General features: G+C 34.6%; 1 protein-coding gene across 1 annotated transcript in view; it reads right to left on the bottom strand.

The window, feature by feature from the left end:
* Positions 1-24,040, bottom strand: part of EEA1 (early endosome antigen 1) — a 160,523-nt gene that overhangs the window by 56,844 nt on the left and 79,639 nt on the right. Inside the window, exons 8-11 of the mRNA XM_062203134.1 lie at positions 22,294-22,415; positions 20,898-21,053; positions 10,972-11,088; positions 939-1,277 (exon numbers count right to left, since the gene is read on the bottom strand). Of these exons, the coding sequence (XP_062059118.1) occupies positions 939-1,277; positions 10,972-11,088; positions 20,898-21,053; positions 22,294-22,415 (734 nt within the window). The remainder of the gene's footprint in view (positions 1-938; positions 1,278-10,971; positions 11,089-20,897; positions 21,054-22,293; positions 22,416-24,040) is intronic.

Genomic DNA, 24,040 nt, shown 5'->3' with positions numbered 1-24,040 from the left:
TGTGAATTTACAAAGTGCAACTTTTGTATTGTTGTGGCTTTCCCCCCATCATTTTTCAACTAATTTTTAATGTTACTTATAAGCAATAAATAGAATACAGACATTAAATGATTAAGTTGGTGGCAAAGCCAAAAGAAGCATCAAACTTTATCTGATATTTTTTACCTCAAAGAACAGCTGTTAGGACTCTTTCTAATTCTTAAATATCTAATTTTATACTATATTTTATTTTATCTTACTATTGAAGATTTATTTATTTTATTTTAAAGGCAGGGTGACCAACAGAGAGGGAGAGATAGAAAGAGAAAGGGATCTTCTATCTGCTTGTTCACTCCTCAAATGGCTGCAACATCCAGGTATGGGTCAGGTTGAAGTCAGGAGCCAGGAACTACACCCTGGTCTCCCATGAGTGGCAGAGGCCCAAGTACTTGAGTCATCTTCTGTTGCTTTCCCACGTGCATTAGCAGGGAGCTGGATCAGAAGTGGTGCAGCCAGACTTCAAACTGAAACTCTGACATGAAATGCTGGTGTTGTATGTGGCAGCTTAACTCATTATGCCGTAACACCAGCCCCACCACTCGTTTTAACAATAATTGTTTTAAAAATTTAGTAACAAAAAAAAAAAAAGAATTTTTCATTTAGAGAATGCTCAACAATTTGAACTAATTATAGCAGCCAAAATTAGTACCAACTACCACATGCTACAACTCTAAGCAATTTTTATATTTAATTTATAAACACTTCACAACAAAGATATTATCATTTTTTCTTAAGGAAAATTGAAATAAAAAGAAGTGAGATAAAATTTGAGTATAAAAATAGAGTTAATTTTTAAATTACACTTTTTGAATAAACACTACTTTATGATCAAATAATCATCAAGCACACTAAGAAGAAACCATAGAGGAATTACCATAAATACAATTAACATCTCTTACTTGGTTAATTTCACTTTGGAGTTGTAACCCATGTTGTTCCTTTTCTTCTCTCTGTTGTTGTAGCTGTTTAAACTCTGCTTTAAGATGCTGGTACTTAGTCTCTACTTCGGATAACTCTTCTTTGAGCTTTTGAGTAGCTTCTCCTTTTTCACTTAGTTCAGCTTGTGTTCTCTGCAGGGAAGTTTCAGACGCAGATAATCTTGACTGAAGCTGTTGACAATCTAGGTCTTTTTGATGAAGGGTTGCTTGTATATTCTTTTTGCTCACAGATTCTTCATTATGTTTCTCTTCTAACTGGACATAGTCTAGTTCTTTCTTCAGCAACTTTTCTGTCAAGTTCTGAAATATCAATTCAACAATTTACTTCCTTTCCTAATACTTTTAATTACTCTAATTATTCAAGTAATTTTTAGAGCAATACCATGTCCTGGTAAGTGTTTTAGTCAATATTACAATATAAAACTCATATAATTTTTATACACAAAAAAGGCTGTTTAATATTACAAACTTTTCACTCTTACTATAGTCTTTCTGTGGAATCCAAAACAAAACATTACAATGAATATATAGTTATTGAAAACTGATTTTTTTTAAAAATCACAGTAAACTCCATTAAATGAAATAAGAGGGGGCCAGCACTGTGGCGCAGTGGGTTAACACCCTGGCCTGCAGTGCCGGCATCCCATATGGGCGCTGGTTGGAGACCCAGCTGCTCCAATTCCAATAGCAGCTCTCTGCTATGGCCTGGGAAAGCAGTAGAAGATGGCCCAAGTCCTTGGGACCCTGCACCCGCTTGGGAACCGGGAGGAAGCTCCTGGCTCCTGGCTATTGCGGGCAACTGGGGAGTGAACCAGCGGATGGAAAACCTCTCTCTCTCCCTCTCCCTCTCTCTCAGCCTCTTCTCTCTCTGTGTAACTCTGACTTTCAAATAAATAAATAAATCTTCAAAAAAAAAAAAAAAAGAAAGGAAAGAAGAGTACTTTGACTTCTCCAAATTAATCCTGACAACCAAATTTACATAAGAGATAGACATCTCATCCCTCTTTAAATGTGAGGAAAGCTGAAGTTGAGAGAACCTGAAATGATTTGGGCAAGTGGCAGAGTCACAGATTACAATTGCAAATCCAATACATTTTTCACAATACAACTTAGCTAATTAGTGAGTCAATTTAGGCTCCCTAAAATGCCCTATTCAAGTTTAAATTATAAAATGAACATTAAGCCTAGCTCATAACATAATTATTATTTGTATAGTCAAAATTCTTTCCCTTCATAGGTTCAGTCTCATTTGATTTTACCTTAAATTGTTTTCTCCATGTATTTTCTTTCAGTAACAAATTTCCTACATAAGTCTTAATTATTCATTCGTTACTTGCCCAGGTAACAAGAATGAGTGGAAAAAAAATAATACTTTTTAAAGCTTTATAGCTCACAAAGTGCTCTTCAAAACAATTTGGTAAGAGAAAAAACAAATCAAACTACTTGGTGCCTAGTTAACATTTTATGTTATAAGATGTGTATGCACCTATGTGCTTTCATGCCTTTTGTCTGTATAGCTTTCAACATAATAGTGCATTAACCCCTCTGCCAAGTGAAAAGCTCTTCAGCATCCTTAAAGACTTAGCTAAAATGTTATGTCTTTTTTATTCATTATGTGTTTGATATCTATATTTTACAAAATACTATATTTGCAGCAAAGCTTGTACATGCAGACTTTTTTTGTTTTCATTTTTGATTTTTTAAAAATTTTTGCTCCCACATATAAGAGAAAACATGCAGAATCTGTCTTTCTGTATCTAGCTTATTTCACTCAACATTATATCCTCCAGTTGCTACCATTTTGATGGGAATGACAGAATTTCATTCCTTTTATATCTGAATATTTAAAATGTTATGTCTCTACAAAAGCCTTTGTGATATTATAGGCAGTAAATTAGAAAAATTTCCACCTTGTTCTTAACCCAACCCTGCATCAAAACATGGATCAAATAAAAACAATAATTACCATTCACTGAGGTTCCTACTAAAAGCCAAATATGTACTTCAACATCTTTAATTTTTTTGAAACTCATTATTCCAGAGTCAAATGGGCATAACAACTTCTTAGCAGAAGGGAAAACAGACTGGGAAGTTAAGTATCACACACAACTAGTAAGTGGCAAAGCTGGGATTTAAACATCCCTTTGGCCGCCATACTATACTGCTCATAATATCAGTACACTACAATCAACCCTCAGTTCCAAGACCCACCATGGATGTCAAAATCTGTGGATGCCCAAGTCCCTTACATAAAATAGCATAGTATCTATATATAACTTACAAATACCCTCCTGCACAACTCAAATTACCTTTAGATTATCTATAACCAACACATGTAAATGATAGGTAAAAAGTTGTTACGTGATATTTTTCAGGGAATAATGACAAGAAAAAAAAGCCTAAATATGTTCAGACACAATTTTCTTTTCAAATATTTTCAATCAATTGCTGGTTGAATGTGTGTTTGTTCTGGATATGGTACCCACAGAATCCAATGACTTATTACACTTTGCAACACAGTGAGGATATACAGCAATGTAATAGCTACCTGCCACTTCTGGCTTCCACTTATGCCTATAAGTACCTTAAAACTAAGACCCTTGGAAAAGGAGAGCAATGAGGTAGAAAATGAGTGACAGCTTAGATCCCTCCAAAAGACGCATTCTCTTAAAGTAATCTATATTAGTAGCCTTAGAAAAGTAATATAATTTTGTACAGAATTTATATAAAAATAGTAATTAAATTGAGTTACAGGATTTTGTTTGAAGGTAGAATATGGTTTTATTAGAGACTAAGAAAGAAGAGTCTTCAATTCTCTGATTTTGATTTTAAGTTTACACGACCAGTAATTATAACACATTGGTTTAAAGGTGAAAGCTTTGACATTAACACAATAGCAATTATCTTTTCCATCATTATATAGTACAATGCTATCTATCCACCTTGATGCTTCCTGTAACCCATAAAAGCTGCCAAGGGCATTTTACTTAATAGTCTTCAAAGGTCCATATACACAGATTTCTAAAGTCAAAACATTTCTATCACCATCATTAACAATTATGGCTTGTCAAAGATATAGGTGAGAAGAGATGTTGTAGGATAATTAGAGAATGAAGATAACAAGAAAAGGCAGATGCAATTCTGTGCTTGCTCTGTCTGTAGATCAGATCCTAAATAGGAAAATATTTTTTAAAAAATTGTGAAGTATTATGATTATATAATAGACATTACTAAGATTAGTAGAATACACTTTAATTCCCTAATCAAATATGTTCCTATTTTACCACACTAAATCATCTTGACTCTATGTATTATCCATAAAATATCCACAGTACTTTCTCAATAATGTGTGTACATACATATGTATATGTGTGTGCAAATATATGTGGTTGGTTCTCCATATACATCAGTTCCATATCTGTTGGTTTTAAACAATTGCATCGAAGTATTTGAAAAATAATTTTTAAAAAATTAAATAAAACTAAATAAACATAAACAAATAATAATACAACATAACAACTACTTACATAGTATTGACATTGTATTATCAGTACTCTAGAGATCATTTAAAGTACACAGAAAGGTATATACAAATACTACATCATTTTATAAAAGGGACTTGAGTATCCACAGATTTAGGTATCTGCATGGAGGTCTGGAACCAATCTCCTCAGATACTAAAGAACACTATATATGCAATCTGAGGCTTGAATATTTGATTTTATATTCCACCTATCATTGTTAAATCCTGTTCTTTATTACTTTAATATTTCAAAAATGCATAGTAAGTTTCAATGACCATAAATATCCATTGCATGTACAGTTGTCTCTACACAAGTCCTGGTCAGTTTTCAATAGGTAGAAGGTACGTTCGTAGCTCAAAGAACTACAAATTAAACTGAGTTTACAGTTTTAATATTATTTGGCCCTCAAACTTACACAGACACTTAAATTCCAGTCATAAATTAATGGGACTAAGAGGATGAACGCTAATCTAATTATGGTGTTTATGAGGGTCTAGCGGTATTGGGGGTAGTCCTTAAGACTTGGGGATGTACCTCTGAAGAGAATTCTCATGACAGTCACTTTTGCTGCTTCCTGGTTCATCCCGTGATCCTTCTCCCAAATGCACCCTGACGTTGCCATCTTTTCCCCCAGAGACCAAACCAAAAGGGTTGTCAATCTGGGACTTCAGCCTCCAAAACTGTGAGCCAATTAAACATTTTCTCTTTATACAGTTAGTTGTCTGACCTCAAAAAAATGACTAACACATTGAGGAACTAAATTATTACATAGAAATTTTCTTTTAATAGTTTGACAAGAGAAAAAGGAGGGTTGGGAGTACAGAACTTTACTTAGAGTAAGCAGTTTGTGATCTCAAAGTAAATTGAGCATGTATGCTTTTTACATACCTTACAATGCAGCAACTTTACTTATTGGCATATAATATAGGGAAATTCTTATACAAATGCATAAGATTTGTATATAGATGTTCACAGCTATAAAATTTGTAGTGGCAGGGAAAAAGGAAGACCCAGTGAAAAAAAGAAAGTACTCATATACAATGAATACTTTTGCTGTAGGCCACAGTATAATACAGTTAGTGAGGAAAGGCACTTATACTACTAAGTTATAAAGTAAACTTGTCACATTTTCTATGAAACACAATTTTTAGTGGAAATAATGACAAGCTATGATTATTAAGACTTAAATAAGAAAAGAATCTGCTACCTCAAGGAAAAGAACTGATAGTTTCCGTTGCCAATGATAAAATTCAAGTTTTCAAATGACATTTAGAATTTGGAAAACTTGTATCCCACTACCATGAGCCTAACAGCTTCCTCATATTTAAAGCCTGTTCTGAGACTGAGGAGGATATTGACAAATGTGATTGATTTTATATTATATTGTATGATGGAAAGTGCTAACATTTAGATTTTCCACAGAACTGATAATGATGTTACCAAATCAAGCACAGGAAAAGATCCATTCAAAAGGCAAGAAAGACCAATGAATTTTTGTTACATAGTACAAAACATTCACTGATCAGGTTTCAAATTCTACATTGTACTTAACCTTGATAAACTATCACTTACCAAGTTTCAGTATAGCATCCAATAAAAGTAACTACAATTATAGCTTTTAAAATATTCCTCCCTTTTCCAGCTATGTATCTGTGTGAAACAATTTTCTTCATTTACTTTAAAAACGTCACATAGATTGAAGGTAAAAACAGATATGAGAATCTGGTTGTCCTATATTAAACTGCACATTAAAGAAGTTTACAAAAATGTAATAATCACGGCCAGCGCCATGGCTCACTTGACTAATCCTGCGCCTGTGGTGCCAGCACTCCAGGTTCTAGTCCTGGTTGGGGCACTAGGTATTAGTCCCGGTTGCTCCTCTTCCAGTCCAGCTCTCTGCTGTTGCCAGGGAGAGCAGTGGAGGATGGCCCAAGCGCTTGGGCTACTGCACCCGCATGAGAGACCAGGAGGAAGCAACTGGCTCCTGGCTTAGGATCGGTGCAGCGCCAGCCATGGCAGCCATTGGGGCAGTGAACCAACAAAAGGAAGACCTTTCTCTCTGTCTCTCTCTCACTGTCTATAACTCTCTTTGTCTCTCTCTCTCACTGTCTAACTCTGCCTGGCCAAAAAATAACTAACTAACTAAATAAATAAATGCAGTATCACCACTATTCTCTCTGAATTGTTTTAGAAAACAATCACTTTTCATAAAAATGCTATTATATCAATATTTAAGGCATTATTTATTAATAAATTAATACTTTATTTAAAAAAATCTCAAATATTCTATCCCTCACATAGATATAACGGATATATAACACCCACATATACACAAACATGGATGGGTATGATTCTCCCCCACACACACAAGTTCTTTTTTTTTTTTTTAATTTATTTGACAGGCAGAGTTATAGACAGTGAGAGAGAGAGACAGAAAGAAAGGTCTTCCTTCTGTTGGTTCACTCCCCAAATGGCCCCACGGCCGGCACTGCGCCAATCCGAAGCCAGGAACCAGGTGCTTCCTCCTGGTCTCCCATGCAGGTTCAGGGGCCCAAGCACCTGGGCCATAGCAGAGAGCTGGACTAGAAGAGGAGCAACCGGGACAGAACCCGGTGCCCATATGGGATGCCGGCGCCTTAGGCGGAGGATTAGCCAAGTGAACCACTGCACCAGCCCCACCATAAGTTCTTTGGAAGCCTTAATAATCTGGGGAATGTAAAGAGGACTGCACATCAAGGGTATAAGGAAAAAGCTACCCTGAACCTCCGCAGCATCAACCTGAAACAGTATCTATTACCTCCCAACATTTCTGAGGGTGAACAGCTTAGTTGGGTGGTTCCACCTCAGGGTCATTCTTGAGGTAGTAATAAGCTATTGGCAAGGCCAGCACCGTGGCTCAATAGGCTAATCCTCTACCTGCGGCACCGGCACACCGGTTCTAGGTCCGGTCGGGATGCCGGATTCTGTCCTGGTTGCTCCTCTTCTAGTCCAGCTCTCTGCTATGGCCTGGGAGTGCAGTGGAGGATGGCCCAAGTGCTTGGGCCCTGCACCCCATGGGAGACCAGGGGAAGCACCTGGCTCCTGGCTTCGGATCAGCGCAGTGCGCCGGCCACAGCGCGCTGACCACAGCAGCCATTGGTGGGTGAACCAATGGCAAAAGGAAGTCCTTTCTCTCTGTCTCTCTCTCACTGTCCACTCTGCCTGTCCAAAATAATAATAATAATAAGCTATTGGCAAGAGCTGCAGTTTCTGATGACTTGACTAGGATAGGAGGACCTGCTGCCAACAGGCAATTATGTTCATTTCTTTCTCCCCTTCTACCATGTTCTTTTCTGACTGGACTTTTCCCCCTTGTTATTATATTTTGCCAAAATGTCAGGTTCAAGTTATATGAAAGCACAGCCAACAGAGTCACCTCATACTTGGAACAAAAGGGTTTAATAACTCTCTATTCCCTCACCCCCAAAAAAGCAAAGATGAGGGGAAAAGAGCATAAATACTAGCCCCCCACTCCAAAATGAAATATTATATTGTTCATATCAGAGAAAAAAAATTAACATTACAAAATACAAAATAAAGAACAAATTTGGAGGTCTCAAACTTTATTTAAATCTCTATTACAAAGCTATAGTAATCAAAACAATGCATATTGTTATAAAAAAAAAAAGACACAGATAACAATGGAATAGAATGAGAGCCCAGAAATAAAGCCTCACATATATGTTCTTAGTGCATGTGTTCCCCCATCCCAAATTCATATGTTGAAATCCTAACCCCAAAAGATATGGCATATGCAGGTGGCCATTTGGAGGTGAATGAGACCAGTGTCCTTTTAAAAAGAGGCCTCAGAGAGATCCCTTATCCCTCTACCATTCAAGAACATGGGGAGAAAGCACCATCTATGATCAAGATAAAAAGGCCCTCACAAGATACCAATCTGCCAGTGCCTTGATTTTGGACTTTCCAGCCTCCATAACAATGAGAAATAAATCTCTGTTAATTAAAAGCTACCCAGACTAAGGTAATATCAAGGGTGCTATGAACATTCATTGGGAAAGGACAGTCTTTTCAACAAATGGTGCTGGGAAAAAAAATGGATATCCATCTGAGAGAGAATCAAAATGCACCCTCTCTTTAAAACATACATAAAAATTAACTCTGAATGAATCAGAGACCTAATCATATGAATCAGAGACCTAATCATAAGATCTAAAGTGATGCTATAACTAGTACTGAAACAGTATTTTTATACTTTGCGTTTCTGTGTGGGCACAAACTGATGAGGTCTTTACTAATTATATACTGAAGTGATCTTCTGTATATAAAGAGAATCGGAAATGAAAAAAAAAACAACCTGGTGTTAAAATGGAAATGGCATAGAAAATTAATTAATTTGAAAAAAAAATTATGTAGGATCTCTGTCTTTAATGTGCTGTACATTGCTATTTAATGCTATAATTAGTAATCCAATGGTAGTTTTTTCACTTTATGTTGCTATATGGGCAAAATGTTGAAATCTTTACCTAATATATACTAAACTGATCTTCTGTATACAAAGAGAATTGAAAATGAATCTTTACATGAATGGAAGGGGAAAGGGAGCGGGAAAGGGGAGGGTTGCGGGCGGGAGGGAAGTTATGGGAGGGGGGAAGCCATTGTAACCCATAAGCTATACTTTGGAAATTTATATTCATTAAATAAAAGTTAAAAAAAAAAAAGTTCAGAGAAAATGGAAAAAAAAAAAAAAGATGTGGTAATGATTTCTTAGATACGATACCAAAAGCATAAGCAACAAAGTAGATAAATTAGACAACATCAAAATTGAAACTTCTTAGCAGAAAAGGATATAAAAATGTAGTGAAAAGGGAACCTACTGAATAGCATTTTCAAATCATGTATCTGATAAGGAGTTAATATCCAGAATATGTAAATAATTCTTACAATAACAACAAAACTGTTTAAAGTAATATGGCCAACACATGAAAACATGCTCAATATCCTATCCATTAAGGACATGTCAACCAAAACTATGATGAAATATCACTTTACACTCACTGAAATGGTTATTCTAAAAACAAAATATCTCTGTCTCTCGCTCTCTATAACACTTTCAAATATATGAATAAATTAAAAAGGGAGCAGCATTGTGGCATAGCAGGAAAGCCACCTCCTGATACCACATGAGCACCAGTTCATGTCCCAGCTGCTCCACCTCCAATTCAGCTCCCTGTTAATGACCCAGGAAAAGCAGGAGGTGGTCCAAAGGGCTTGGGCTCCCACACCAAAGTGGGAAAACCAGATGAAGCCCCTGTCTTCTGGCTTTGACCTGGCCCAGCCCTGGTCATTGCAGCCATTTAGGAAATGAGCCAGCAGATGGAAGCGCTCTCTCTCTGACTTTCAAATAAATAAATTTTCAAAACAAAACAAATAAATAATAAGTGTTGTCAAGGATATACATAATCTAAAACCCTTTGCACAACTGGTAGGAATATAAAGGGATATGCCACTATGGAAATCAGTATGATGGTTTTTCAAAAAATCAAAATGCTATGGAAATTCCACTTATGAATATATCCTGAAAAGAACTATAAGCAAATTCTCAAACAGGTATCTGACCTTCATGAGAAGGCAACAATATTTGCAACAGCCAAAAAAATCAAAGCAATCCAAGTATTCATGAATAGGTAATGGATAGTGTTATGGTTTGATTACTGTTTGTCCCCTTTGAAACTTATGTTAGAGCTTAATTCCCATTGTGTGATACCAAGAGGATGGAAACTATTGTGTTTGGAGGATCACATAGGTTATCAGTAGAATTCCCAGGATTAAATAACAGTGGCTTTACAAGAAAAGAGAGAGATCAGAAGCTACATACACTTGTGGATTCCCAGTTCCTCACCATGTGGAGCCCATCCCCTGAGCTGCCTCAGGACTCTGCCATCAACAGATACAGTCCCTTGAGCTTAAAGCAGAACTATGAGTCAAAGTAAATTTACTTTATTTATATATTATACAGTAAATAGTATAGCGTTATTAGCCACAGAAAACAGACTAAGACAGATAGTATGATATAAATACAGTGGAATATTATTCAGCTTTAAAAAGGAAACTGACATCAGCTATAACCAGGATGAAACATGAGGACAATATGTTAAGTGAAATAAGTCAGTCACAAAATGATTATACTGTATGATTCTACTAATATGAAACACTTAGGACAATAAAATTCATAAAGATAGAAAGTAGAATGATAGTTATCAGAAACTAAGTGGGAGGGATATAGCATTTCAGCTTTACAAGATAAAGAGTCCTGGAAATTACTTTGCACAATAATGTGAATATATTTAACACTAAAATATATTCAGAGTAAATAACAATGTACTGAGCCAAGATACAGATAAAATGCAAAAAATTGAAATTCAAGATAGATAAAATCAATTCACCATGATATCTAGCTTTAAAATTATTACCTGATTTTTTTGTGTTAATTCATTAACTGAACTCTTGAGCTTTTGTAGTTCCTGAACATATACAGCAACTTCCTGTGGGCCTTTGGCAAGTTCACTCCTTAGCTGACTTATCGTGGTCTAAAAAAGAAAGAAAGATGTTAAGATTACATAGATATGTGTTGCTGTTATAAATTGAAATAATTCTTGGAAATTTCAACTTGACTCTTTATCACATTTATTGCTACTTCACACCTTTTTGGCTTAAAATTAGTTTCTGAAATCTATCCAAGATGCATAATTTAATTTATTTCATTTACATGAAATGAAATGTTGACATCTTATTTTATGTGTCTTAAGTAAACAGTAAACTGTAATTTTTAATTTATTAGTTTTGAAACTCTATACTTTAATCCTTCAGAATTTAAAGAGGTTACACAAGTTATGTCTATTTTCTCCCCAATTTCTATGGCATAAACTTTTCCTTTTAAGATATGTAATTTCAGATCTGCAACAGATTTTGATCTGAATCATCAAACCAGCTGTAATAAAAATGTGCTTTCCAAGAAGTTATCAAACTAAAGTTATAGAAAGGTTCATTAAGCTAGATCACTTTATGGTCAGCAGTAAGAGCTAGACAGGAATCTGTATTTGTGCATTTTAATAAATTTTATAAAACATAAAATTGTGGCCATCATTGTGGCATAGTGGGTAAAGCCACTGTCTGCAGAACCAGTATCCCATATGGGTACTGTTCCAACCCCTGGTTACTCCACTTCCAATCTAGCTCCCTGATAATGCACCTGGGAAAGCAGTGGAAAATGCCTCTGGTGCTTAGGCTCCTGCACCCAAGTGGGAGACACGGATGAAGCTCCTGGCTCCAGCCAGGTCCAGCCCTGGCTAGTGCAACCACCTGTGGAATGAACCAGCGGAAGACTTCTCTCTCACTGCCCTCTATCTCTCCCTCTCTGTAATTCTGTCTTTCAACTAAATAAATAAATCTTTTTTAAAAAACATGAAATTAATATTTCTTATTAAAATAATAACTTGATCATTAAAAAATAAGAAATGACAGGTAAGCAAAGACTTTGGAAATACAAGCTTCTATAAAACTCAACCACTATTGAAAAAGATATTGCCTTAGTCATGGTTTACTGCAAATGACATTAACAAAGAACTTTATATTTCTAGCACTGCTTACTGGCTTTACTTTTTACATTCCTAAAGTTTACAATTACTTCTAAAGCTACAATTGTTGTCTGTTTCTGGATAAGCTCTATACTGTGGGTAAGGCACAAATTTGAAAATGTTATTTATTAAACACGTCAATAATTAATATTATATAGTACAAGCAAGTGCTATCATCTTTAAGGAAGACACCTTGGAAAGAAAACCCTTTATTGTGTCAGTAATGTCTTTGCTCAAGAGAGCTTTCACCACAGTTCTTCTGGAAACTCTTCCCAAGTTTACCATACATTTTATTTTAAGGATTTTCAGTGACAGTATATCTTTGCCCATTTATGGTGGCTTTGGTTTTAAGTTTTAAATACAACATAATAAATAAGGTAAATGACTGAACTGAATGATCAGACATTTGAGCTTATTTTAATAACCAAAAATTAATAAAACTATTTTCAAATGGTTTACAAAGTAGTTTCAATTCAATTAAAAGAAAGTTCAAAACAACATCCTTAGGAATGGCAACATATCTGAAATATGTGCATGGACTGACCTCTTAAGGAAAATATTCATTTAAATGTACCAATTCTGATATAGAAAAAGGCAATTTGTCACAATATTTTATGGCTATACCATATTTAGGGTGTTTCAGCATTACATATAAGAACTGACATATTGACATAAAAATTTCATTTACTTCAAAGAAGAAAATGTTTAACTATTCATGTATTTTTGACTGTGTTCAAGTTAAAGGTATACCATCTGTAATAAGCTGATCACATATCCTTAACTTGGATAGAAGTAGTGGAGACAGTATTTCAAATTACTATTTCTAACAACATTAAATCTCAGAATCAATTTGTTAGCAAGATTATGGATGTTAACAGAAACATTAGGAACAATTTGGTTTTTTAAATTATTAATGTTTAATCATATAGCATAAAAATCAACTGATCACAAAACAAAATAAACTATCTCATTTAAATCTCTACTTATATTTTACCAAAGGATAGTGCACAAGTTTTTGACATATAATAAGCATAAATAAATAGCATTTTATATTAAAATACCATGATTTCATGTTGAAGATTATAAATTCTAGTAAGCTGAAGGATGCATCTGGCATAACAGTTAAAATACCACTTAGAATGCCCACACCCCATATCAGAGCTGCTCGCGTTTGAGTTCCAACTCTCCTTCCAATTCCAGCTTCCTGCTAATGTGCACCCTCACTGTGGGAAGCAACAGGTGATAGCTCATGTACTGGGCTCCCTACATCCAGCAGTAGATCAGCACTGAGTTCCACACTCCTGGTTTCAGCTTGGCCCAGCCCTAGCTTTTGCAGGCATTTAGGGAATGAATAAATAAATGGAAGATAACTCTTGATCTGTCTGTCTCTTTCTGTCTCTCAGCTTTTCAAACACACAAAAACAGTTTCTTTAAATAATAAAATGTAGTAAGCCAAATGTAACATCAAGTCTGGCTTACTGATAAATTACAACATGTAGAAAAAATGAAATAAGGAGATATAAAGCAAATATAATAAAAAAATATGGTGCCATATTTTATTTTGTAGAATTTAGACAGGTTCTTCTAAATGATTCCACAAAGTTAACACCTAAAGAACTAAATATTTGGTGTTTCATTTATCTTTTGTACACTAAATTCAAGTATTTTGAAAAACTAAAATGTTTATAAACATAAATGCAAACATTAAAATTTTCAAATTTACTGAAAGGGACAAAAAAGAAAGACATAAGAAGAGTATATACCAAAAGGGAGGCTAGTTATGTAGAAAGGGAGGGAGAAGAGTGAATTACAGGAGGCACTCTCTTTTTCTACTGCATATTATGAATCATAACCTTTTATAAAGGTCACATATTATGTTTACATTTCAGGAAAAATAAACATTAAAGAGAGAAATTTCAAAGAAAATAATTTACATTCCTTCTTCAGATGTCACTATCAGTATAATTCAAACAGTCTCTATTCTTGCCATACTGACTTGTTTCTCTATTTGACAAGCCAAGCTCATCTGTGCCTTGGACTCCAACACATTCTAACTTCCTGGGAACCCTTCTCCCAAGGCTTTTCCCTAAATTCTTGCTCACTTCGATCTCCTCACTGCTATCCTCCTGGAGGAGATTTTTTTCCCTGACCATTCTATCTAAATTTGTCTCACATTATCCCTGGCTTCACTATAGCCCAAAAGCTGCTTTATTTCTCTTCTTCATAGCACTTACTATTACCTGATTTTCTATTGTGATTAGGTTTATTATACATTGTTTGGCTTCCACAAAGGACTACAAGCCTTACAAGAGCATGCGCTCTGTTTCAGGCATGGAAAGCCAAGACACTGGCAAAAAATGGACTACATGAAAGATTTCTGTGAGTGAGATCCAAGTGGAAAGAAGGGGCCATCAAAGAAGGATGTACTTTTCTCTGAAGGGAGGAGAGAACTTCCACTTTGCTTATGGTCCTGTCTAAATAATGATGGAGTTTGTGGACTCAAAAGGCTTCCATAGCTTTGGCAGCTCATGACAAGAACCTCAGGTGATCAATGACATCATAAATAAGAGTGTCAATTGTTAAATCACTAATAGGAGTCATTATGCACTTGCTCCCCATGTAGGACATCTTCTGTCCTTAATAAGTTGTACTATGAGAATTAACAGTAAAACTAGTCTTCAAACAGTACTTTATACTTCGTGTGTCTGTGTGGGTGCAAACTTTTGAAATCTTTACTTAGTATAGAGTTGATCTTCTGTATATAAAGATAATTAAAAATGAATCTTAATGAAAAGTGGAATGGGAGAGGGTGTAGGAGGTGGGATAGGAGTGGAGGAGGCAGAAGGGCAGGTATGGGGGTAAGAACTGCTATATTCCTAAAGCTGTACCTATGAAATTTATATTTATTAAATAAAAGCTTTAAAAAAAAAGGAAGAAAAGAACACGCACTCTGTCTTACTCAGTATTATATTCCCAATGCTAGTTAGGCACTCAGAAAACACTTGCTGAAAGAATGAGTGATTTTCTCTCCAAGAAATTAAAATTTATTAATTTCCATGAGAACACCATGTTATACTGATATATTAGTATTTCCTTGATGCTACATTATTGAATTCAACATTGAACTTTTACTTAAAAAACCTCAAAATAATTAAGGAATGATATTTCAAACATCCTATAGGTGCTTTAGAATGATTATATTAATATTCTACTGCTATTAGTAAATAATCATTTAAAGATGGTTGAAAATTTGATTAACAAAACAAAAATGAGCATGTCTTTGAATTTCCAAGATTATCTTAAACACAAAATTGCCATATAATAGGAGTTAGTATATTAAGGGCATTATTAATATTAAAAACTATTACAAAAACACATTACCTCAAGTTTAAGCATCTCCATTAGAAAGCAGAAAAAAATAATAAAATGATGGATGAAAGGTGAAAGACAAGAATGACAAAAGCACACATTGAGCACACAATAAAAATGTCCAGACATACCTACAAATCTAATTTCTCGAATTAGCATACTTTCAAAAACATTTAAATACTCTATTAGCAATATATGGATATAATCATATCTATATAAACATCATTACTCTCAAAACTGGAATTCAAATGTTTATTTGGAATACAAATAAAATTATTTAAAAATCATTCCCATAAAATACCACACCAAATATATGTTAATTCCAGTGTTGATATTTTCAATCATGTGAACTTTTAGACTTTTAATACTACATTTCAACCTTTAAATCATCAATCTATAAAACAGCCAATTAGAAAGTATTTCAAATGTTCAGAATGGGATATTATCTATATGCATTCAAAAATGCATAGGCAAAAAAGTCAATAAACTCATAAGGTAAACATTCAATAAAAAAGTTACAGACATAAGTACATATTTAACTGTCCATCAGACTATTTACCTTTAGCCCTAACTAGAAATACAGTCAAAAAGCCGCATTTTTAGTTTAATTCCTTAAAATGTGTTTTCCTTTGAAGCCAATATTTAGGTTCAGTAAAAGTAACATCTATAATGACTTTTTCTACTAAGTTATTTATGTACTATAACTTATCAACATACTTAATTGAGAGCTAAAACAACTGAATTTAAATAAATAATACAAAAGTGTTTTAAAAAGTTTATGGAATAATGGAATTAAAGAATGAGTTTATTTTGGTGCAAAAAATATCTTTTTCATAAAATGTAGAAAATGTTTATTAAAAACTATGAATGAATTTCAAAATTTTATACCAAAATAAATGATACTTTTAATTCCATTTTTCCACAAATATCTGGGGTACTATCATAAAATACATGCCATACAGTTAGCATAAACAGAACTACAAAATGAATGTAGTTATAAACAAATAAATGAGATGAAGTAATTAGGAAGTAATTTTTTTCATATGGAAATGGGATAAGAAGCAACACAAAAATATTTCAGGCTATTACTCAGTACAAATTCTACAACATACAATATGGGAAAATAAAAATGCAGTTAGTCATTAAGACAAGATTTACTTAAAAATTTACTTAGAAAGCAGTCATCAGACCATGTTAAAATGGGTGACAATATGATACAGAAATAGGAACACAGGCTTTGGATAAGATCCAGATTTAAACTCTAGGGTTTTCTTACTGAGTTTATGACTTTAAACAAATTACTTTACTCATGGAACCCCAGTTGCCTCATGTGTAACAGACTTAAGAGAAACAAATGAAACCATGTTCAAAGTGATCAGCATAGTATACAAAGTTTAGTGGTGTTTAAAATACAAGAGTTCATTTCTAAAAATAATATTAGTCTGACTCTTATGCCATCATTCCAAAGTTGTCAATAATATTTTAATACAGCCTAAGATTTCATTCTTTATTACTTATTTACTAATTAATGAAGCAGGGGATAAATATTATCTTTGTTTTACTAAAAATATGAGATGTTGAATTGCCTGTGTAATTACTCAGCAAGATAAATCCCTTTCTAAATTTATTTCAAAATACCTAAAAAGATTAAACTGCATTAAAATTTGAACAAGTTAAAATGTAAAAACCTGATTTTTAAATCATCTTCCTTTTTTTCTAAAAATATCTTTTTTAGGGAAAAAAATCACTATTTGCTACAGTTAGCCTTGTATACAAGAGGACAAATAGAGGGGGAAACTAAACTTTATATCAAATCTTTTATAACTCTAGTGAGAACTCTTTCATCTTAAATGACTTCTAATTATTAAATATATCCTAATCTAAATAAATAAAAATAAAATTTATAAAAACCTTCCAAGTTAAATTTATATTAATTATTAAATATTACTCAGGAATATTTTCCCATTACCAAGCTATAATATGTCCCCACATATATCTTTTAAATGCTAGTAAACACATAAATTTATTTTCCTTGTTAATATTCTATTTGTTTAACAAGTACATGTATTACTCCATCATTCTCAGCTGGAAAAGTTCAGAGAAGACTGTATGTTCAAAAAACTGACATTTTAAAAATACTTATTTACTTATTTGAATGATAGAGCAACAGACATACAGGCAGAGACAGAGATAGACATAGACATAGAGATTATCTTCCATACACTGGTTATTCCCCACACGGCCTCAACACCAGGTCTGGGCCAGGCTGCAGCACGGAGCTGGAAACTCTCAATCCTGGTCTCCTACAGGGTAGCAAAGACCACTATTTTGACTCAATTTTATTCACTGTATTAAATTTTTTAAATTTATTTTTAAAGTTTGAATAACATTTAAAGGAATTTCTTAAAAAGGGTATAATTTTTTATTAATTTCAGAAATATCAGTATTCAGGCCGACTTAATCAGAATAGTTCTTACTGAAGTACAGAGTTCACCTAGATTCAGATATTTCTACTTTAACATTATCTAAATGGGACTTTACCTCATGACACTTCTTTGATTCAGCCTTTTCCAGATTCTGCATTTGTGGATATACAAGGAATCTTCAAAAATTGATGGAAAATGCATATTATGAAAAATCTAGGCATGGTCTTCAAAAACTTTTTTCATCAAAATGATCTTTTAATGTCACTAATCCATGAATTTTTTGAAGTGCTCTCATAGATTAATCATTGCTTTTTGCTAATGAATTAATTATAGGAGTTTTAACTGATTTTGATAAGTTCATGAACTCTCTAAAATTGTTTGAAAAATTGTGAGATTAGGTTTTTATTGGGCTATGAAGCATCGCTTTTGAGAAATCTGCATCTAAATATCATAAATTTAAAAAAATGTTTATTTTGTTTAGAAGGCAAAGAGAGAGAGAGAGAATCTCCAATCCTCTGGTTTACTCTCCAAATGCACACAAAAGCCAGGGTAGACCAGGTGAAAGTCAGGAGCCGGAACTCAAAATCTTAATTTCTCAGATGGTAAGCAGGGAAACTATCTGAGCCACTACCTCTGCCGCCCAAGGCACACATCAGCAGGCAGCTGGTAACTGGCCAGTATCAGAGCCTGAACTGAGGGATGTGGTCACTAAGTGGCATCTTAACTGCTATGCCATATGCCCACCCCAAAAGGTAATAAATTTTAAAATGAAGTGTTAAATATCAAAATGCCTAACATCTATGCATGCTATACCTATGAATTTCACCATTCTCCCACTGATAATATAGAGTACAAAGGAAAATAAAGGGTGAATTAGTCATGAAATATCTATAACATTTATATCCCATAGCTAGCTAACATGTTAGTATTTATGAACAGGGTAGCTTTTAGATCACCAACTAAAAACCTCTAAGAGATGCAAACTGAAACATCACTATACTAACTTTTAAACTGAAAATATGAAAAACATAGGTAGGTGTTTGGCCTGGCAGTTTAGACAGCAGTTAGGATAATCACATCCCATATCAGAGCACTTGGGTTCAAATCCCAGCTCCACCTGTTTCCAGCTTCCAGTAATGTGCAACCTGGGAGGCAGCAAGTGATAGTGCTTGGGTCCCTGCTGCCTGACTGTGTTCCCATAGGAGACCCTGACTGGGCCCAAAGTTCCTGGCTTCAGCATGGCACAGCCCTGACTGCTTGTTGTTTGGGAGTGAACAGAACAGTGCTCTCTCTCCTCTCCTTTTGTCTCTCTTTCTGTTTCCGTCTCTCTCTGCTTTACAGATAAACAAATAAATAAATAATTTTTAAAAAATAAAACATGAAAAATATATTCACTTAAGAAAGCTTAAGGAATATAAATAATAATAGTTGTGGGGCCAGCACTGTGGCGCAGCGGGTTAACGCCCTGGCCTGAAGCACTGGCATCCCATATGGGCACTGGTTCGAGACCTGGCTGCTCCACTTCCAATCCAGCTCTCTGCCATGGCCTGGGACAGCAGTAGAAGATGACACAAGTCCTTGGGCCCCTGCACCCATGTGGGAGATCTGGAAGAAGCTGCTGGCTCCTGGCTTTGGATCAGCGCAGCTCCACCCATTGCAGCCAAGTGGGGAGTGAACCATTGGATAGAAGACCTCTCTCTCTCTCTCTCTCTCTCTCTCTCTGCCTCTCCCCTCTGTATAACTCTGACTTTCAAATAAATAAATAAATCTTTAAAAAAATTAATAATAATAGTTGTGAGAAAATATTGCCTGTAACAGTAAAAAGAACAAGGGTTACATTTTTAAGCCAATATACTTATTACAAATCATAGTTTGTCATATAAGGACATAATTATATAAAAAATTTACAGTCCAAAGTCATGTTGTATAGAAATAGTAGAAGGAACTGAGAATGTTTATTTTGGAAGAGGAAAAAGCCAGCAAAATATGAATAGTTTTGAAATATCCATGTGAAAAGAGAAACAATTTATTCTGTGTAATTCCTAGAACCAGTGCACATGAGTTACAGGGGAACAAATGTTAACTCAACAGAATGGGTCACTTAGGGATAAATAGGCATTTAATACACCACCTAGTGATAGTTGTGGTTCACAACAGGAGTTCTAGAGGGAGTGTCAGACTATATCATTTTTAAGATTGCTTCAAACTATCAAATTTATTGCCCAACAGAAATAATCTTATGAGAAAAGCAGTTCCTAAATTTTTTTTTCCAAATAGCATTGGTAATGTAATTGTAGAAAATTTTATTCTTGAGCAGGACACTGTGGTACAGCAAGTTAAGCTGATACTTGGGATGCCACATCTCATATGAGAGTGCCAGTTCAAGTCCTAGCTCCTCTGTTTCTGATCCAACAGATGATGGTCCAAGTACTTGGGTTTCTGCCATGCACATGGCAGACCCAGATGAAGTTCCTACCTCCTGGCTTTGGCCTGGCCCAGTGCTTCTGAGGGCATCTGAAGAATGAGCCAGCAGATGTAAGATCTCTCCCTCTCTTCCCATACCTCCAATTCTGTTTTTCAGTTAAATAAATATAATTTTTTAAAATTATATTTTCCTCTACTCCTATCAGACTAAGATAAATTCAGTTGCCATTTATCAATTACCATTGGGTAAATTTAACTTTAAATTTCATCTTTCCACAGTCTACATCATTTATTAAACAGAATAATAATTTAGTATGCAAACATTCATCCTCAAGTATCTAGTTTATGAAGCAAAAGTAAGATATATTTGCTATCAGTCCACATTAACTATAGACAAATATGATTCACATCAATTGAAAGATAGGCAAATACTATTTTGGTAGACCACTTAGAAAAATCTCAAATCTTAGCTTCACTCAATAGCATTCACTATATGAACATAAGCTACTATCAATCACATTTAAGTTCCCTGAACTTCATTACCTCTGAGTTAGCACATTCTGCTTGTAACTTCTTGCATTCATCTTTGAGTTTTTCAGATTCTCTCTCACGTTTCAAGGTCATATTATCCATTAGTGTTTGAACTTGGACTAGTTCTTTCTTCAGCACAGCAACATCTTCTATACCAGGTCTCTGAAGCTGTGATACAACACATTTTAATTAGAAACTATGATGAAAAAGTAAAATAATAAGCATTTTAGGACTGTTTCATTAGAAAGAAATCAAAATTAAAATAATCCTTATTACCAGCTTTTGGAACCTAAGCATCTAACACTAATAACTTCCCCCCAACAAGCCACCTCCTCTTCCCACTCTGTCTTATATTTAATAGTACTATCATGTAAGGGCCAATCTAGCAAATTCAGTTATCACTGCTACTTTATTTGCTTTCCCTTTCTTCACAAACAACTTACATTGACCAAAACAATAACTTAACAAATACTTCTTTTCCGATCCCAGGAAACCAGTAATGAAAAAGAAGAAAGATCAGATAGAAGCACAATTAGTGTTTGCTTCTGCTTAGATGTAGTTAATTCATTTATTCATATAGTTGTTGAGTACTAATAAAGGAAAGAAAGAAGTCAACGATGGATTCAAGTTAAGCCTGGTGAAAGTGTTGAAGATATATGGTATCAATGACAGAAATACAGTTATAGAGGAAATATGATTTTATACTTCTTCAATTTGAAATGAAAGCTAGAAATTCAATCAGGAATATCTTAATAGTAAGTACATTTACAAAAAAAAAGAGCTAAGGAATGTCAAGATCAAAGACACAGCTATAGAAACTATAAAAATATATACAATTTTGATACTAACTAAAAAAATGTAATGGTAATGTTATTTAACATTCCATTTTTATTTAACAATTATATATACAATATGTATGAATATGTAGGTGGCAAAATATAGGCAATTTTTAAATTCTTCCATATTCAGATTATATATATATATATATATATATATATATATTTTGACAGGCAGAGTTAGTCAGTGAGAGAGAGAGAGAGAGACAGAGAGAAAGGTCTTCCTTCCGTTGGTTCACCCTTCAAATGGCTGCTACAGCGGCACGCTGCGCCAGTCTGAAGCTAGGAGCCAGGTGCTTCCTCCTGGTCTCCCATGCGGGTGCAGGGCCCAAGCACTTGGGCCATCCTCCACTGTCTTCCCTGGCCACAGCAGAGAGCTCGACTGGAAGAGGAGCAACCGGGACAGAACCGGCGCCCCAACCGGGACTAGAACCCGGAGTGCCAGTGCCACAGGCGGAGGATTAGCCTAGTGAGCTGTAGCGCCGGCCTCAGGTTATATTTTTTAAACATTTCTTCAGAATACATATTTCATCAGAACAAAAGCACATCATAATAAATAGTGTCTAAATTACCAGTTCAGTCTTCAGATCTTGAATTAGAGTTGCCTCTTTGTTTAATTCTTCTGTCAGATGTGTCACTTTTTGTTCAGCAGCTTCTCGAAGACTCTTTTCTTCATCATATTTTGATTTAATATCTAAGTAAATATAGTTGCATAAATACTAGTTTCATGAAACTAATTCTTGGGAAGGATAATTTTGTGTGAATTCCTATATATTTCTCTGCATATCTATATCACTCAAATTCACATTCCCTATAAAACTAAACATACACAATAAAACTGCACTTCTGATTATATTAAATGATGAACCTAAAATAAGCAAATGCTTCTGACTACACAAATTCCACCAACCCTGTAGTAATTAGCATTTAATCTATACTTAATGACATACAATACCTTATCTAACAGCATGTAAATTTTAAAACAAGATATATAATTAATAGCATAACCAAGTGTTAAATGTATACTATATAATATAAAGACCAGTGTAAGCAAATAATGAAGGATAGAATTAAAAGGGAGAGAATGATCCTGCAGGGGAAGCAGGACACACAGCAGACTCATAGAATGGCAAATGCCCAAAACAGCACTCCGGCCTCAGAATCAACCCTTGGGACATTCAGATCTGGCTAAAAGGTCCATGAGAGTCTCACAGGCATGGAAAGCCATGACACGGTGGCAAAAAACAATCTAAATGAAAGATCCTGGTGAACAAGACCCCAGCAGAAGGAACAGGCCATCAAGGAGAGAGGCGCCTTTCTCTGAAGGGAGGAAGGAACCTCCACTGTGATACTGCCTTGACTAAACAAGTTCAGAGTCGGTGAACTCAAAGGGCTTCCATAGCCTAGACAGCTCATGGCAAGAGTCTCAGGTGATTGCTGACATCATAAATAAGAGTGCCAATTGTTAAATCAACAACGGGAGTCACTGGGTACATGCTCCCCACGTAGGATCTCTGTCCTTAATGTGTTTTACTATGAAACTTAAAAACACTACTAGTCGAACAATACCCTATACCTTGTGTGGTTGTGAGAGTGCAGCCTGTTGAAATCCTTGCTTAGTATATACTAAGTTGATCTTCAGTATATGAAGGTAATTAAAAATGAAACTCGATGAAGGGTGGGATGGGAGAGGGAGTGGGAGAGGGGAGGGCCATGGGAGGGAGGGAGGTTGGGGGTGGGAAGCCACAACAATACAAAAGTTGCACTTTGTAAATTCACATTTATTAAATAAAAAAAAAATAACTATATAACAAACAAAAAAAAACAAGAAAAAAAAAGAACTTAATACTTTACCCTTTTAGTATTTTTTTATGTTCTACTTAAAACTATTGGTTGAACTCTGTAATTAATACACAATTATTCTTAGGTGTTTAATTAATGCTATAATTAGTACTCAAATAGTATTTTGCACTTTGTGTTTCTGTGTGGGTGCAAACTGTTGAAATCTTTACTTAAAATATGCTAAATTTATCTTCTGTATATAAAGATGATTGAAAATTAATCTTGATGTGAATGGAAGAGGAGAGGTGGTGGGAGAGGGGAGTGTTGTGGGTGGGAGGGAAGTTATGGGGGGGGGAAGCTATTGTAATCCATAAGCTGTACTTTGGAAATTTATGTTCATTAAATAAAATTTAAAATATAAATATATACAATTAATAGCATAACCAAGTGTTAAATGTATACTATATAATTTAATCAATTTCACTCAAATGTTACTATTTAATCATCAAGCATACCACAAAAGATGAATAAACTTCA

This window comes from Lepus europaeus, chromosome 10 (assembly GCF_033115175.1).
Source record: "Lepus europaeus isolate LE1 chromosome 10, mLepTim1.pri, whole genome shotgun sequence".
NCBI classification, from domain to species: Eukaryota; Metazoa; Chordata; class Mammalia; order Lagomorpha; family Leporidae; genus Lepus; species Lepus europaeus.
Note: the sequence above shows the minus strand (reverse complement) of the source record. Positions and strands in the feature narration are given on the sequence as shown.